Source organism: Rhinoderma darwinii, chromosome 1 (assembly GCF_050947455.1).
Source record: "Rhinoderma darwinii isolate aRhiDar2 chromosome 1, aRhiDar2.hap1, whole genome shotgun sequence".
Classification (NCBI taxonomy): Eukaryota; Metazoa; Chordata; class Amphibia; order Anura; family Rhinodermatidae; genus Rhinoderma; species Rhinoderma darwinii.
In genome coordinates this window covers 8,186,993-8,204,340 of record NC_134687.1, presented here as the reverse complement: position 1 = coordinate 8,204,340, position 17,348 = coordinate 8,186,993, and the positions used below count along the sequence as shown (strand labels likewise).

Here is a 17,348-nt window from a genome sequence, read left to right as displayed (position 1 = left end):
TAAAACAAAAGTACAAATTAGGAAAAAAAAAAAATTCTGTTTAAAGTTCCTGGAGATTTATAAACTGTCGATACCGAGGCCTCGGACGCTAAATTTGGAAACAAAATCTCGCTCTAAAAATAAACACCGATGCCGTGCGTAATCTCTTTTCTTTTTGACTAAAGTGGTCTAGCACGTTGCGTGCAGCTGGCGTACGTTCTGTTATAAATATCGCAGTAAATCACGGGCCGCGGCCGACAAAAGGAGAGCGAAGGTGTGAGATGTGTTTATTGCCAGCTGAGCACGGAAACGAGGGGGGCTAAAATAATGGGGTGCAGGCCCCCGAGATACGTCAGTGTTAAAAAACAGATCACAGAGCTCCATAACTCACACTGTGCTGGAAATATGTCCAAAATGCAGGGGTCTCATATTATACTGTGTGTGGTCTCTGAGCCAATGCAATAATATAACGTAGCATATGTACAGATGTAGCAGAGCTGAAAATGTTATGGAGCTGTTTCTTTTGGGAGTTAAGATAATACGATAGGAAGGCGGATGATGCATTCTTAAATCACGGTACGTGGTGCCAAATGACAAACTCGGCTCTGCTATATCTGACAAATGATGCCAATGCACTTGGGCTGTGGCGCCACAAGAGCCAAAGGCCGTCTCTTTTGAATAGGAGAACAACAGTACCATGAATGGAACATATTCGGGGTTCATTGCTGTAGCATTACGATTTCCCTTCACTGGGTATAACCTATGAAGAACGGACCCCGACCATCATTTATCCTCCACTAAAGAGTCAGGCAAAGGTTTTCTGACATCCACCAAACTCCGATTCAACCATCAGATGGCCAAGATGGTGAAGTGTGATTCATCTTTCTAGAGAACATGATTCAACTGCTCTGGAGTCTAGTGGTGGTGATGGCTTTACCCCATTCCAGCTGCCACCTGGCATTGAGCATGATGATCTAAAATTTTTGTATGGCTGCTCAGTCATGGAAACCCCAATCCATAAAGCTCCTGTGACCATACACTGATGGCGCTTCCAGTGACAGTTTAGTAGTGTTGCAGACAGGGGCGTAGCTATAGGGGGTGCAATGGTGCCAGTCGTACCCAGGCTCTGGTCCCAGCCTGACAGGTGACAGGGATGTGATATACTGACGGAAAAGCAGCAATGATTTCGCTGGAGTCATAAGGTCAAATGGAATTTTTTTTAAAGTTTCCGTTCGTAAAAACATCAAAAATGTTGCAATTTTTAACAATTTACTACATTTCCAGCCTGAGGACCCCCGGTCCAGCCCCGCTCCAGCGAGCCGCAGTCACTCACCAGTCCGTGAGCCGGATCCTCATCTTCTCGCACATAGACGGGAACTAGGAGGATGGAAATATCAGTCATAATCTGCAGGTGTTACGTGAATGAGCAACAATTAAATGTATCAAAAACAGTGCCGAGGAAAAGCGGGGGTGTGGCCAGCAGCAGCCAATCAGTATGGAAATCGGAGTTCGGAGCTCCTGGGCCTTTATAAATAGTTTGAGCTGGAATCTGATTGGTTGCTTTGGGGAACACCCCCGCTTTTCCTAGGCACTAGTTGTGGATTTTCCCCATTGTGTCTGCGGTTCGTGTCTGTGACTTGTGTTCGTGTGTTGTGTCTGTGGTTCGGAGGACTCGAAACATGGTAGTTCTCAAAACTGTAGACTACAAGTTCCAGTGGTCAGTGGTAGCCCAAACAGCGGGAAGTGGGCTGGGACATTAATGGGGAAACTACCTAGGACTCTTATTGTAGCCACAGTGGTTGGGACTTTTACGGGGGCACTGTGGCTGTGAATTTTATTGTGGCACCGTGGCTGTGACATTTTTGGGGGCATTCTGCTTAGGACATTTATGGGAGCACTGTGGCTGGGAGTTTTTTGGGGACGCTGTGGCTGGGACTTTTTGCAAAGACACTTTGTGATTTTTATGTGGGACACTGGGGCTCGATCTCTTATGGGGCACTGTGCCTGGTACTTTTTGAGGCACTGTGGCTGGGACTTATGGGGGGACTATGGCTGTGAATTTTATTGTGGCACCGTGGTTGTGACTTTTTTGGGGGCACTGTGGCAAGGATTTTTATTGGGACACTGTTTAGGACATTTATGGGAGGACTGTTTACAAAGACACTTTGTGATTTTTATGGGGGGGACACTGTGGCTGGAACTTTTATGGGGTACTGTGCATGGTACTTTTTGAGGCACAGTGGCTGGGACTTTTATGGGGTCACTGTGTCTGGGACTTTTATGGGGTCACTGTGTCTGGGACTTTTATGGGGTCACTGTGTCTGGGACTTTTATGGGGTCACTGTGTCTGGGACTTTTATGGGGGCACTGTGTCTGGGACTTTTATGGGGTCACTGTGTCTGGGACTTTTATGGGGTCACTGTGTCTGGGACTTTTATGGGGGCACTGTGGCTGGGACTTTTATGGGGGCACTGTGGCTGGGAATTTTATGGGGGAACTGTGGCTGGGACTTTTATGGGGGCACTGTAGTTGGGACTTTTATGGGCAGACTGTGGCAGGGACTTTTATGGGGCACTGTAGCTGGGACTTTTATGGGGGTACTGTGGCAGGGACTTTTATGGGCAGACTGTGGCAGGGACATTTATGGGGCACTGTAGCTGGGATTTTTATGGAAGCACTGTGGCTGGGATTTTTATGGGGTCACTGTGGCTGGGACTTTTATGGAAGCACTGTGGCTGGGATTTTTATGGGGTCACTGTGGCTGGGACTTTTATGGAGGCACTGTGGCTGGGACATTTATGGAGGCACTGTGGCTGGGACTTTTATGGAGGCACTGTGGCTGGGACTTTTATGGAGGCACTGTGGCTGGGACTTTTATGGAGGCACTGTGGCTGGGACTTTTATGGGGGCACTGTGGCTGGGACTTTGATAGAGGCACTGTGGCTGGGACTTTTATGGAGGCACTGTGGCTGGGACTTTTATGGAGGCACTGTGGCTGGGACTTTTATGCAGGCACTGTGGCTGGGACTTTTATGCAGGCACTGTGGCTGGGACTTTTATGGAGGCACTGTGGCTGGGACTTTTATGGAGGCACTGTGGCTGGGACTTTTATGGAGGCACTGTGGCTGGGACTTTTATGGAGGCACTGTGGCTGGGACTTTTATGCAGGCACTGTGGCTGGGACTTTTATGGAGGCACTGTGGCTGGGACTTTGATGGAGGCACTGTGGCTGGGACTTTTATGGAGGCACTGTGGCTGGGACTTTTATGGAGGCACTGTGGCTGGGACTTTTATGGAGGCACTGTGGCTGGGACTTTTATGGAGGCACTGTGGCTGGGACTTTGATGGAGGCACTGTGGCTGGGACTTTTATGGAGGCACTGTGGCTGGGACTTTTATGGAGGCACTGTGGCTGGGACTTTTATGGGGGCACTGTGGCTGGGACTTTTATGAGTGCACTGGCACAGTTACAGGTGGGATCTGAAAAATTTGCTGTGGCGCACGACATGTACCAGATGTGCATGTATGCAAACCACTCCAATTCTCCCCCAGTTTCCTTTGGGCCTGTGTATGGCCTGGACTTCAGTGACGTTGCGTCCATACAGTGATATAAGGTCACATGACCGCATTCCACCAATTCCTGCCTACAGATGTCCCTGAGGCTCCACACACCGGCCCACGTTCTGCTATTTGGGGGAAATATTTCGTCTTTTGCGTCCACGCATTTCTGCAGTTCTAACTTTTTCCTTTTCCGGTCTCTGTATCTGTATGAGGCCTTTTTGCAGATCGAGTTGTATTTTTTTGGGGTACATAAGTGTGTGGGGGGCTGATAACATCTTATGAATGTGATAAATTCTGACATCACACACGCCGGGCCGGAGCGGGCACTCACCCTGATCGGTAACGTGATGCTTTGGTTCCACTGAGGGTTGGCGTTCTTTTCCAAAATCTTACCGCAAACCTACATTGTAAATAAACGGTTACGGTCTAATCATTCATTGCAAAATCCTCGAACTTCAAATATGGCCAAATGCATTGTACCCAACTTTCCCAGACCCCTGAATGTCAAGTCTGAATTGCCATTCAGAAAAGCTGGATTCTGAAGGACTTTACTGTATTGGGGGCCACCACTGGGGGACCTCGTTTTTACAATGTGCAATAAATAGGAAAAGAGGGAAGTGAAAAATGACAATCACAAAAAGAGCCCCAGGTGGAGGTCCCTTCCCCTCCCCCACTCTGCACAGCGTCATTGTCCCAAATGTTGGGATCCAGAAAAATGCATTTGTGGGTAATCCCTTACAATGTCCCCTAATGATAGCTGTACGGACGCTGACAGCCCACATTATATATTAATTCATCATTTATAGTGGATTTTCAATTCTGATATAAAATTATTTTTAATACGAATGAGATTCAAAGCGCTGAAGGTCAGATCTGTAGAAGCGCGTGGAGAACATTCGGGTAAAGCTTCCATCTTGGTTGCTGAATGACAGATGTGGGAGATATAGCCGGACGTATATACTGTATCTATATATACATGTAGCAGTAGCACCGCCAGGTGGTAAGAAATGGTATTGCATCCAGGCAAATAATCGCCACTGATTAATCCACGTAGAATATGGTATATACAGTATCTCTCTAGGGATCTCAGAAGAGGTCAGTCCGCTTAGGAACCTATTTTCCTGATCTAGAGTTAGTTTCCAATCATTGAAACCCCTGATGGACAACACATAACATAAAGTCCCCAATGGGTTTGTCATCCCAGCTTTCCCGGAATCCTGAAATGCAAGTCTGCCCACTTCTGTATGGATGCAGTAAAGGTGGCTATATAGCGCAAAGTCTTGCTGTACCTTGGAAAGCTGGGTGACCATTCCAGTAGTAGCTCTAATGGCAGACATGTTTGTTGTCACCCAACTTTCCTAGAAACAGATACGACTAAAGAACAGCTTCGTAGAATTTTTATGAACTTGACTAAAGATGGCAACTCAAGGACAGACCAGGGGTACCATCTGGGTCAGACGTAGGTGCCCATATTTTGCCATGGGACCTTGAATGATCTGAGTGATGTCACAAGTTATGACATTATATTATATTACAATCAGCTATAATCCGGCATATAACCATCAGTCACTCACCATCTTCCCGGCAAAACTGATTTCTACAAAAGGATCCACCAGGTTTTTCTTGTTGCTGTCGATCCCGAAGATTTGCTTAACGTTGTCTAGAACGGCGTCATCCACTGAGGGGCAGAGGAGGGAACAGAGAGTAGATGAGGAGCGACGGAAAGTGGAGCAAGCAATAAAACTGGAGATACATGGTGACTAGTGCCAGGGTGCCACGTGGCCACATAATACCATCACCTCCCATTAGGGTAGGTAAGTCTGCAGCAGGAAAAGTCCTGGACGGGGCGTATTCCTCATCCGGGTAGTTACGACTGGAGAGATCAACGATCCTGGAAAACTGGGTTTCCTCAGCAAACTTCGTTTTTTAAGGCTATTGTTAAATGTGATTTCCTCCCCCACTTCAGTACGGGGGTCCCCCCTAGACTACAGATCAGGTGAAGCTACCGGGATTATTACTGAGCCATAACAGCTCTGCATTTCGTGTAGAGAGGGTCAGAGCCCGGGAATCCATACAAGGATAGTGTCGAAAACCTGATCCAAGGAACATTGGTTTATAAGAGGTGAGGAAGGACTTTAAACTGGAACATTATCTACACTTTCCTGGTGGTCTAGGGTAGTGAAGGGGTTAATAGGTACAGTCCTGGCGGTTTAGAATAGTGAAGGGGTTAATGGCTACCTTCCTGGTGGTCTACGGTAGTTAAGGGGTTAATGGGTACCTCCTCGTAGTCTAGGATAGTGAAGAGGTTAATGGCTACCACCTGGTGGTCTAGAAGAGTAAAGGGGTCAATGGCTACCTTCCTGCTGGTCTAGGGTAGTGAAGCGGTTAATGGGTAGATTCCTGGTAGTCTAGAATAGTGAAGGGGTTAATGGGTACCTAATGGTGGTCTAGAATAGTGAAGGGGTTAATGGCTACCTCCCGGTGGTCAAGGATAGTGAAGGGGTTAATGGCTACCACCTGGTGGTCTAGGATAGTGAAGGGGTTAATGGGTACCTCCTGGTGGTCTAGAATAGTGAAGGGATCAATGGCTACTTTCCTGGTGGTCTAGAATAGTGAAGGGGTTAATGGCTACCTCCCGGTGGTCAGGGATAGTGAAGGGGTTATTGGCTACCTTCTAGTGGTCTAGGATAGTGAAGGATTAATGGGTACTTCCTGGTGGTCTAGGATAGTGAAGGGGATAATGGGTACTTCCTGGTGGTCTGGGATAGTGAAGGGGTTAATGGGTACTTTCTGGTGGTCTGGGATAGTGAAGGGGTTAATGGGTACTTCCTGGTGGTCTGGGATAGTGAAGGGGTTAATGGCTACCTCCTGGTGGTGTAGGATAGTGAAGGGGATAATGGCTACCTCCTGGTGGTGTAGGATAGTGAAGGGGTTAATGGCTACCTCCTGGTGGTCTAGGATAGTGAAGGGGATAATGGCTACCTTCTGGTGGTCTAGGATAGTGAAGGGGTTAATGGCTACCTCCTGGTGGTCTAGGATAGTGAAGGGGTTAATGGCTACCTCCTGGTGGTCTAGGATAGTGAAGGGGTTAATGGCTACCTCCTGGTGGTCTAGGATAGTGAAGGGGTTAATGGCTACCTCCTGGTGGTCTAGGATAGTGAAGGGGTTATTGGCTACCTTCTAGTGGTCTAGGATAGTGAAGGATTAATGGGTACTTCCTGGTGGTCTAGGATAGTGAAGGGGATAATGGGTACTTCCTGGTGGTCTGGGATAGTGAAGGGGTTAATGGGTACTTTCTGGTGGTCTGGGATAGTGAAGGGGTTAATGGGTACTTCCTGGTGGTCTGGGATAGTGAAGGGGTTAATGGCTACCTTCTGGTGGTCTAGGATAGTGAAGGGGTTAATGGCTACCTCCTGGTGGTGTAGGATAGTGAAGGGGATAATGGCTACCTCCTGGTGGTGTAGGATAGTGAAGGGGTTAATGGCTACCTCCTGGTGGTCTAGGACAGTGAAGGGGATAATGGCTACCTTCTGGTGGTCTAGGATAGTGAAGGGGTTAATGGCTACCTCCTGGTGGTCTAGGATAGTGAAGGGGTTAATGGCTACCTCCTGGTGGTCTAGGATAGTGAAGGGATTAATGGGTACTTCCTGGTGGTCTGGGATAGTGAAGGGGTTCATGGGTACTTCCTGGTGGTCTAGGATAGTGAAGGGGTTAATGGCTACCTCCTGGTGGTGTAGGATAGTGAAGGGGTTGATGGCTACCTCCTGGTGGTCTAGGATAGTGAAGGGGATAATGGCTACCTTCTGGTGGTGTAGGATAGTGAAGGGGTTAATGGCTACCTCCTGGTGGTCTAGGATAGTGAAGGGGATAATCGGTACTTCCTGGTGGTCTAGGATAGTGAAGGGGTTAATGGGTACTTCCTGGTGGTCTGGGATAGTGAAGGGGTTAATGGGTACTTCCTGGTGGTCTAGGATAGTGAAGGGGTTAATGGGTACTTCCTGGTGGTCTAGGACAGTGAAGGGGTTATTGGCTACCTCCTGGTGGTCTAGAATAGTGAAGGGGTTAATGGCTAGCTAGTGGTCTAGGTTGATCACTTCATTTACTTTGAATAAGTCCACAATCTGTCCTGATCCCTCTCATGATGTTGTTTTATCTGGGTCGCAGCTCCAAATCTTGTGCCTCCCAACACACAAAGATTTAAGTGATAAAATGAGGACTGCCTGCAGCCACCACTAGGGGGAGCTCACTGTGCACAGATCTATACCGCTTGATCTGAATTAGTACTAGCTGTATAAATCTGTTTGCAGTTAGCTCCTCCAAGTGGGGATTTCAGGAATTTAACTCTATGGAAGTGGGATTTAGTGAGCGCTCTGGCGCCAGACAGAGGTTCCAGGCTCCAGGAGGATCCTTCTTAGTATGTCCCTGTCACGATCACTGGACACCAGAGCCTGGTGACAATGTAATAACGTTTCAGAATAACCCTGAAAGAAGGCCCGCGCCTAAGGAAGCATCGCAGCTGGAGGCGGCTAGACAACATATGTCACAGTGTAGCTTTAGCCTTATACCGAGGTAAAATATTTACCAAAGGCAAATTTAGCCCCATACATATGTTGCCTCTTGGCACCATCCATATCCATCCATTTATTATCTCTAGTGTCTGGGAAATTAAGGTAAGCCTCTGATCCCGTGTCTCCTTCCAGTCCACTTAGGTAGAATTCCTGCCATTACTTACTCTGTGGTAAATCTTCGGCGCGGTAGACTCTAAGCGTCAGATGAGCCCCGCGGAGCGCCACTCCAGCCGGACGCAGCAGGTTCCCCTCTATATCCTCTTTGTCCTCTATGGATTCCTTCTTTTCAACCTGTAGATAAAGACCAAGCCATTTATACCACAGGAGGAAACTGGAAAAGGATCGGCACTAATGATACATCTGACGTCAGGCCTTGAAGGGAAATCGTCATGATTTTAACATCGATCACAAAATCGACATAATAAAATGAATGTTTTTGTTTTTTTTTGCCAAACAAAGAAGGATCATGGACATTATCAAGACCCGCCCAACCTTAATGTATTCAGAATGAAGGCAATGTGTGTTCTTTATCAAAAATCACTAGTCAAAAAATGACATATGGATAATTGATGGCCCCCTCTACCCAGTATTATGGCAAGAATCCTTTAGCCAGAAGAGGTTCTTATGGAGCACAATGTGTTTGTATGGGAGACATAGCTGGTGCCAACTCCCTGGCAGAGAGAAGTGATTCCAGAATCAGCCCTTTGGGTGAGGAGCATTTAGCACTTGGCCCCTTACAACCTCTGTCCCAAGATTTGTGGGGCTCCTCTGTCCCAAGATTTGTGGCTGTGGTGGGTGATATTGGGCTGACTTACTACGGCGTCAGGTATGACTGGTTTAATATTTATCTATTATTAGGACTATAGTAAAGGAATACTCACCGGACATTCATCACCGGGGCCAAGGACAAACAGGCTGACCTTTAAATAGCCCTTTGCCCCAGCTGAGAAATCCTCCGAGTCGGAGAGCAGCAGCCATTTTCTCAGGAAGGCGTGCTCTGAAACAAATGGATATTGACAAATTTGCACGGCGCCATCGGATACAGGTCACCCGAGCCAAGTCATGGAGACCTCACTTGAAAAAACATTTCTCAAGAAAACTGGACAGCTGGATGACAATCAATATGGCCGCCAATAAGGTTCCCATTGGGGTCGTCAACTAGATTTCTTAGGGTCTGGAGCGGAAAGTCTACGGCCTGGATATGCAATGACGGCCCCATTGAAATACATGCGTCCGTGCTACGGCGGTTGTTTTAAGCCCTTACAGTGTGTAGCGTCCATGGCCGCGGGCCGTCGGGTTTACTCTCCTTCCGACGCCCGCAGCCATGGATCAGTGAGTAGTGGCTCGCATCTCCTTCCTAGGAGACGCCAGCGCTCACTTCCGCTCCGGTCCGCTGTGTCCCGTAGGGTGCGCGTGCACGCTTGTGCCCGGTCTTAAAGGGCAAGTGCGCGCACATGTGAATAATCAGCATCATAAACTTCACATGATTTCCTGGACTATATGAAGGGCCCTGCCCTTCTGATCCTTGCCTGAACGTTGTTAGTGTATCCCATGTCAGTCTTGCAAATGGTCCCTTAGTGTTTTCCCGTTCCAGTTGTTACCCATGCCCTGTTACCCGTATCCTGTATCCCGTGCTGTGTTCTCGTTTCTGAGCCTCTTAGTGTTGAAGTCGTGCCCTACTGCACCAGCCGTTGTTTGCCACGTCCGGTGTCTTCTGCCACGTCTAGTACTGGTCGCCACGTCTGGCGCAACCTGCTGCACCGACCTCCATCCGTGCTGAAGCCACAGCCACTGTCTGGACTAGTTCAGGTACCCGAGTGTTACGAACTGCTATAGACTATTGTATAGACTGAGACCTGGTCAGCTGCCTCTCCGCTACGGCGGAGCGGCCTAGTGGGTCCACGTACCCTGTGACCGTGACACAGCGCGATCAGATTAGACGGAGGCATCGCTCAGAGTGTGTTGTCTATATGATTTACGATGGGAAAACCACAATGGAAAATAATGAATAAGAGCAGGACCGGCCGATATGACGGACTGACCTGCGGCTGAGCATATTCGGTGGTGACCGAGACAAATTATTGAGACAGAAGGAATTGCAATGGATTTATCTACGGGAATCGTTACATCCTCGTGGTTTGATTAATGAATTTAAAGCGAGCGGGTTACATTGAGAAAAATTCAGGATCGGTATAAATCTTTCGGAACGTTTATAGTGAAACTTTTTTATTCGTGGTATTTTTGATCTTGTCTAGTGCATGGAGGTGGAAGAATTGTGCCATCAGGCCTTTAGGGGCTAGCCGTATATTGACTGAAATGAACCGGTTTGCGATCAATAACTAAGGGGAAGCTGATTGGTAGAATGTATAAAGTCAGGACAATTCAGCAGCAATGACCCTACGCTGGCGATCTGTGTCATTAACGCAGGCCGCCTCTGATTGGCGCTGGCCGAGGTGGAGACGCGTTGTCTCAGGAACAAGGAACGCTGGATCCTATTGGCCGTTTAATAATTCTCTTTCCTCACAATTACGAGGAATTATAAAGACTTCGCCTTCCCCTTTATTTTAGTAGCTTATTGTTCGCCTGCTCAATCAGGTGAAATCGAATCCCTGCAGATCGAGGACTTTCTGGCGATCATATCCAAGAACGTGATCTAACCCGGTCCGACATGTGTGGTGTGTAGCGTTATATCTAATCTGCATTGTTCTGTCTCAGCCGATTCCGTCAGTTTAGCTCAGCGGACAGCATGTCTTACGTGAAACTGACCCACAGGATCCACCTAATAACGATCACATCTAAATTCTGGATCCTGTATGTCAGGGACACGCAGGAACTGCTCTCAGCCGAGCCGTCAGTTCAGCTGAGACGGGCAGTGGAGCTTGACTTGGTGGGAACCATTGCATAGTCGATACCCCCAACTACCCGGGTAAATGTCACGGTGAGACCTTCATTCACACACAGCGCTTTCGGTGAAGTTGTTGCACTTTTTTTTTTTGCCCAAAAACACTGCGTCGGGAGGATTCTTTAAATTCCATAATAAAATCTAAGAAAGTAAGAAAGTCGACGTACGCAGCGTTTTAGTTTATGGCGTTTTTGTCGTGTTTTTGGAGTCGGTGGCGTTTTTTCTGCCATTTTTTTTCCATAGGCTTTTCCTTAAGCGCCCGTCCACACGTAACAGAATTGCCGCGTATGTTCCGTCCGGGATTGCAGCGGAATACAGAATCAGCAAAAGAAGAAAGCCGCTTATACGTACCCCCTCGGTCTTCTCTGCGCGTAGTCCCGCCTCCTGCGATGACGTTGCAGGACATGTGATGCTACCGCCTGTGATTGGCTGCAGCAGTCACATGGGATGAAACGTCACCCCAGGAGGCCGGACTGCAGGAAGGAGGAGGGCGTTTTGGGTAAGTATGATTTTTTTTTTCCAGAGCTGCGATTTTCGCTGCGTAATCGATGCATATACGTGGGAAAAGTCGCAAACACTTGGCTTTCTGATGCGGGTTTCGCATCCCCATTGAATTGAATGGAGAAAATCCGCAACGGAAAATCAACAAAAACGCGGCATAAAATTAAATGGAATTAAATTCCGCAACGCAGGTCAATTTATTAACGTTTAGGGGGAGTTCACATGGAATTTTTTTGACACGTTTTTTGACGTGGAAACTGCGTTGGAAAATGCGCCAAAAAACTTCAGAAAACGCCTCCGATTGATTTCAGTGGGAGGCGAAGGCGTTTTTTTCCAACGAGCGGTAAAAAAACGCTCGCGGGAAAAAGAAGCGACATGCCCTTTCTTCGGCCGTTTACAATTCTGACCTATGGAAGGCAGAGAAAGCGTTTTTCGTGGAGTTTTTTGCCCACGGCGCTCAATGGCCACGGGCAAAAAACACCGTGAAAAAAGCGGCAAACGGCTTGCAGGCAGGTCAAAATCTGCCGAAATTCCAGAAGGAATTTTGAGGCAGATTTTTCTGCCTGCAAAAAAAACGTTGTGTGAACAGGGTCTTACGCTGCGTTTTCTTTTTCCGCAGCGTGTGGGGATTTACTAAATCTACTGTAAACGCTGGGGAATCTCCGCAGCGTTAACGCCACGTGGGAACCCGGCCTAATACGCGGTGGTTTTGGATTGATTTATCACGGAGGGGGAGGTGAAATCATACAACGCTTGCTGTCTAGGGATCCGTATACTTGTGGGTGCCCCGTTTTATTATAGTGTAAAGACGCATTTCAATTATATTTGCCGCAACCCCCGGACTATGATGGGTGGATTGATCATTCCTTATATATAATGGCAGTTTTTGAGTAACTCGGTAATTGCATTTATTGATATATATTTTTTATTAACATGAGCGCTTTTTATTCTCTTGCTTATGAATATAAATGAGTGGTTGTCACAGCCCCGCCCCCTGTTATAAATGTCTCTGGAAAATAACTTAGTTTAAAGTATTAAGGAAAAAAGTGCGAACAGGGGGAACTGTGGTTTGAAGCACTGGGGTCCTGGTTTGAAATCCATCCAAACATCATCAACGTCGTACGTTCTCCTGGTGAGCGTGTGGATGTCCTCGAGGTTCTGGGTGTAATGTGGGCTTTACTTTGTGAGCCCCATGCAGAGCAGAGGCTAATGGGAGTGAATTCTCTATTAAAAGTAGTAGAAAATGTCACTGCTTTATAAAAAAAAAAAAATTATAATAATATTATTAATGGGAAAAAAGTTGTCATCTGAATAGTAAATGGTGCAGTTCCATTTCAGAACACCAGAGGGCGATGCTGTCTTATTATTGTACAGTGCATAGAGAGTACAGAGTATATATCATTGTATTGTGTATATAACGGCACATATATATCTTAAGGTCGTCTGGTACATCCCCCCACCCTAATAGTGAACCCCCCAAATCAACACTTACTTGGTTCTCCATAAATCATCCCGACATCCATCTGTAGTGAGGAAAGGAGACGATTATCAGTCACTCATGGCAGGGAATATTACAACCATCATGGGCTGATGGGGTAGCATCATTAAGGGGTGTTCCCAGTTTTCTTTTCAAGACCTCTGCTTGCTGCCAGCGAATTGTAACATTTTTGTTTACAGCCGGAGGCTGAAAACCTGTACAAAACGAAGACTTTTCACAGATGAGGCTTCGTTACAATTGTATCCAGTCTAGACTCTGTCCTCTGAACATACTGAACTCCAGACTGATACATTTTACCTGCATTGATACATTGTAACAAACCATCATGATGGAAGAGAGATTTGTGAGTGGAGATGAGACGTGCAGGAAGGTGCAGCATGGTGGAGAGTTTTGTAGTTTATTAAAGGAGTTATAAATTCTATACTAGAAGAGACAAGTAACCAGAGGGGCTATTGGGGCATGTGCCCGGGGGCTGGGTGCCAAGGAGGCGCCAACAAGTCATTCTACCTTGGCCAATGATTTTAGATACAAGGCTAGGGCCACAAACTGGATCAAACTGGCTCCTCCCCTATTCTTTACACTGCAGCTCTGTGCATTCTGATTGGCTGCTGTGAATAAGCAGAAGCCCTGCAAAGTCTCCGCATGGTCAGCGCTCGCCGGGGTGCCTGACAATAGAGCGATAAGTGGGGTAAAAGTTTTAAAGAGGTGACACTTAATAACTATGTCTCTGTGGGAGGAACATGAAAAGCTCCAGTACTAATCATGCCTTTTACTCCAGTCACACCCAGAGCTGCAGTCCCAATTTCTGTTGGTTGCTAATGTTTATTGCAATGTATTCTACTAGTCTAAAGCGTCAAGTTTAAACACTAAATCCCCCACAATGCACCCTGGCAGAACATGCTCTGCACAGACACTGAACAAGCAGCCAGTAGAAGTGTGAGTGCAGCTCTGGAGGTGACAGGAGTCAGATGATGTATGTAGCAGAAGATCAGTACAAGGATGTGCACAGCCAACATTATATGTCGATTTAACCTGTAAGAAATGGAGCCGCGCCATAAGTTACACCACAACACGACATGCAAGGAACTTACCCGAAATTCTCCAATTACAGAATCTGTTCTGAGGGAGCGCGAGTCCAAGACCTGCAAATACGGAAACACAGAAGATGAGAAGAGAGCCGGGAGCCCCCGTAATATAGAGCCCTGCGTGACACCATAGAGCGCCCCCTACTGTCAATTATAACAATATCACAGAGGAGTCGCTGCCGCCTCACCTCTCCTGCTGACATCTTATATTCTTATCATCTGTAGTAGGGGACAGTAATCTAAATAATACACATCCAGCTGCCGCAGAACCTCTTTGGAAAAAGAGGGAGAAACTTCATGTCAATCATTGATTAATATAAAGCATCATCTGCCTCAGAAGTAGGTTCTGCAGCAGCGGAGGAATGTGATATGAGGTGCTGCAGCTGCTGAGGTGTATATTATGAGGTTCTGCAGCAGCTGAGGTGTATTATGAGGTTCTGCAGCAGCTGAGGTGTGTATTATGAGGTTCTGCAGCAGCTGAGGTTTATATTATGAGGTTCTTCAGCAGCTGAGGTGTGTATTATGAGGTTCTGCACCAGCTGAGGTGTATATTATGAGGTTCTGCAGCAGCTGAGGAGTGTATTATGAGGTTCTGCAGCAGCTGAGGTGTGTATTATGAGGTTCTGCAGCAGCTGAGGTGTATATTATGAGGTTCTTCAGCAGCTGAGGTGTGTATTGAGGTTCTTCAGCAGCTGAGGTGTATATTATGAGGTTCTGCAGCAGCTGAGGAGTGTATTATGAGGTTCTGCAGCAGCTGAGGTGTGTATTATGAGGTTCTGCAGCAGCTGAGGTGTATATTATGAGGTTCTGCAGCAGCTGAGGTGTATATTATGAGGTTCTGCAGCAGCTGAGGAGTGTATTATGAGGTTCTGCAGCAGCTGATGTGTGTATTATGAGGTTCTGCACCAGCTGAGGTGTATATTATGAGGTTCTGCACCAGCTGAGGTGTGTATTATGAGGTTCTGCAGCAGCTGAGGTGTGTAGTATGTGGTTCTGCAGCAGCTAAGGTGTGTAGTATGTGGTTCTGCAGCAGCTGAGGTGTGTATTATGAGGTTCTGCAGCAGCTGAGTTATGTATTATGAGGTTCTGCAGCAGATGAGGTGTGTATTATGAGTTTCTGCAGCAGCTGAGGTGTGTATTATGAGGTTCTGCAGCAGATGAGGTGTGTATTATGAGGTTCTGCAACGGCTGAGGTGTGTAGTATGTGGTTCTGCAGCAGCTGAGGTGTGTATTATGAGGTTCTGCAGCAGCCGAGGTGTGTATTATGAGGTGCTGCAGCAGCTGAAGTGTGTATTATAAGGTTCTGCAGCAGCTGAGGTGTGTATTATAAGGTTCTGCAGCAGCTGAGGTGTGTATTATGAGGTTCTGCAGCAGCTGAGGTGTGTAGTATGTGGTTCTGCAGCAGCTAAGGTGTGTAGTATGTGGTTCTGCAGCAGCTGAGGTGTGTATTATGAGGTTCTGCAGCAGCTGAGTTGTGTATTATGAGGTTCTGCAGCAGCTGAGTTGTGTATTATGAGGTTCTGCAGCAGATGAGGTGTGTATTATGAGGTTCTGCAGCAGCTGAGTTGTGTATTATGAGGTTCTGCAATGGCTGAGGTGTGTAGTATGTGGTACTGCAGCAGCTGAGGTGTGTATTATGAGGTTCTGCAGCAGCTGAGTTGTGTATTATGAGGTTCTGCAGCAGCTGAGGTGTGTATTATGAGGTTCTGCAGCAGATGAGGTGTGTATTATGTGGTTCTGCAGCAGCTGAGGTGTGTAGTATGTGGTTCTGCAGCAGCTGAGGTGTGTAGTATGTGGTTCTGCAGCAGCTGAGGTGTGTATTATGAGGTTCTGCAGCAGCTGAGTTGTGTATTATGAGGTTCTGCAGCAGCTGAGGTGTGTATTATGAGGTGCTGCAGCAGCTGAGGTGAGTATTATGAGGTTCTGCAGCAGTTGAGGTGTGTATTATGAGGTATTTCAGCAGATGAGGTATGTATTATGAGGTTCTGCAGCAGCTGAGGTGTGTTATGAGGTTCTGCAGCAGCTGAGTGGTGTATTATGAGGTTCTGCAGCAAATGAGTTGTATTATGAGGTTCTGCAGCAGATGAGGTGTGTATTATGAGGTTCTGCAACGGCTGAGGTGTGTAGTATGTGGTTCTGCAGCAGCTGAGGTGTGTATTATGAGGTGCTGCAGCAGCTGAGGTGAGTATTATGAGGTTCTGCAGCAGCCGAGGTGTGTATTATGAGGTGCTGCAGCAGCTGAAGTGTGTATTATAAGGTTCTGCAGCAGCTGAGGTGTGTATTATAAGGTTCTGCAGCAGCTGAGGTGTGTATTATGAGGTTCTGCAGCAGCTGAGGTGTGTAGTATGTGGTTCTGCAGCAGCTAAGGTGTGTAGTATGTGGTTCTGCAGCAGCTGAGGTGTGTATTATGAGGTTCTGCAGCAGCTGAGTTGTGTATTATGAGGTTCTGCAGCAGATGAGGTGTGTATTATGAGGTTCTGCAGCAGATGAGGTGTGTATTATGAGGTTCTGCAATGGCTGAGGTGTGTAGTATGTGGTACTGCAGCAGCTGAGGTGTGTATTATGAGGTTCTGCAGCAGCTGAGTTGTGTATTATGAGGTTCTGCAGCAGCTGAGGTGTGTATTATGAGGTTCTGCAGCAGATGAGGTGTGTATTATGTGGTTCTGCAGCAGCTGAGGTGTGTAGTATGTGGTTCTGCAGCAGCTGAGGTGTGTAGTATGTGGTTCTGCAGCAGCTGAGGTGTGTATTATGAGGTTCTGCAGCAGCTGAGTTATGTATTATGAGGTTCTGCAGCAGATGAGGTGTATATTATGAGGTTCTGCACCAGCTGAGGTGTGTATTATGAGGTTCTGCAGCAGCTGAGGTGTGTAGTATGTGGTTCTGCAGCAGCTAAGGTGTGTAGTATGTGGTTCTGCAGCAGCTGAGGTGTCTATTATGAGGTTCTGCAGCAGCTGAGTTATGTATTATGAGGTTCTGCAGCAGATGAGGTGTGTATTATGAGGTTCTGCAGAAGATGAGGTGTGTATTATGAGGTTCTGCAATGGCTGAGTTGTGTAGTATGTGGTACTGCAGCAGCTGAGGTGTGTATTATGAGGTTCTGCAGCAGATGAGGTGTGTATTATGTGGTTCTGCAGCAGCTGAGGTGTGTAGTATGTGGTTCTGCAGCAGCTGAGGTGTGTAGTATGTGGTTCTGCAGCAGCTGAGGTGTGTATTATGAGGTTCTGCAGCAGCTGAGTTGTGTATTATGAGGTTCTG

At 47.2% G+C, this 17,348-nt stretch overlaps 1 protein-coding gene across 4 annotated transcripts in view; it reads right to left on the bottom strand.

Annotated features, from left to right (window-relative positions):
• The window catches only part of DYSF (dysferlin), a 317,692-nt gene that overhangs the window by 219,913 nt on the left and 80,431 nt on the right, over positions 1-17,348 (bottom strand). For all 4 annotated transcript variants that reach the window (XM_075855618.1, XM_075855599.1, XM_075855606.1 and 1 more), the window contains exons 9-15: positions 14,100-14,150; positions 13,003-13,033; positions 8,989-9,104; positions 8,272-8,398; positions 5,114-5,217; positions 3,871-3,939; positions 1,313-1,356 (exon numbers count right to left, since the gene is read on the bottom strand). In XM_075855618.1, coding sequence (XP_075711733.1) covers positions 1,313-1,356; positions 3,871-3,939; positions 5,114-5,217; positions 8,272-8,398; positions 8,989-9,104; positions 13,003-13,033; positions 14,100-14,150 — 542 coding nt within the window. The remainder of the gene's footprint in view (positions 1-1,312; positions 1,357-3,870; positions 3,940-5,113; positions 5,218-8,271; positions 8,399-8,988; positions 9,105-13,002; positions 13,034-14,099; positions 14,151-17,348) is intronic.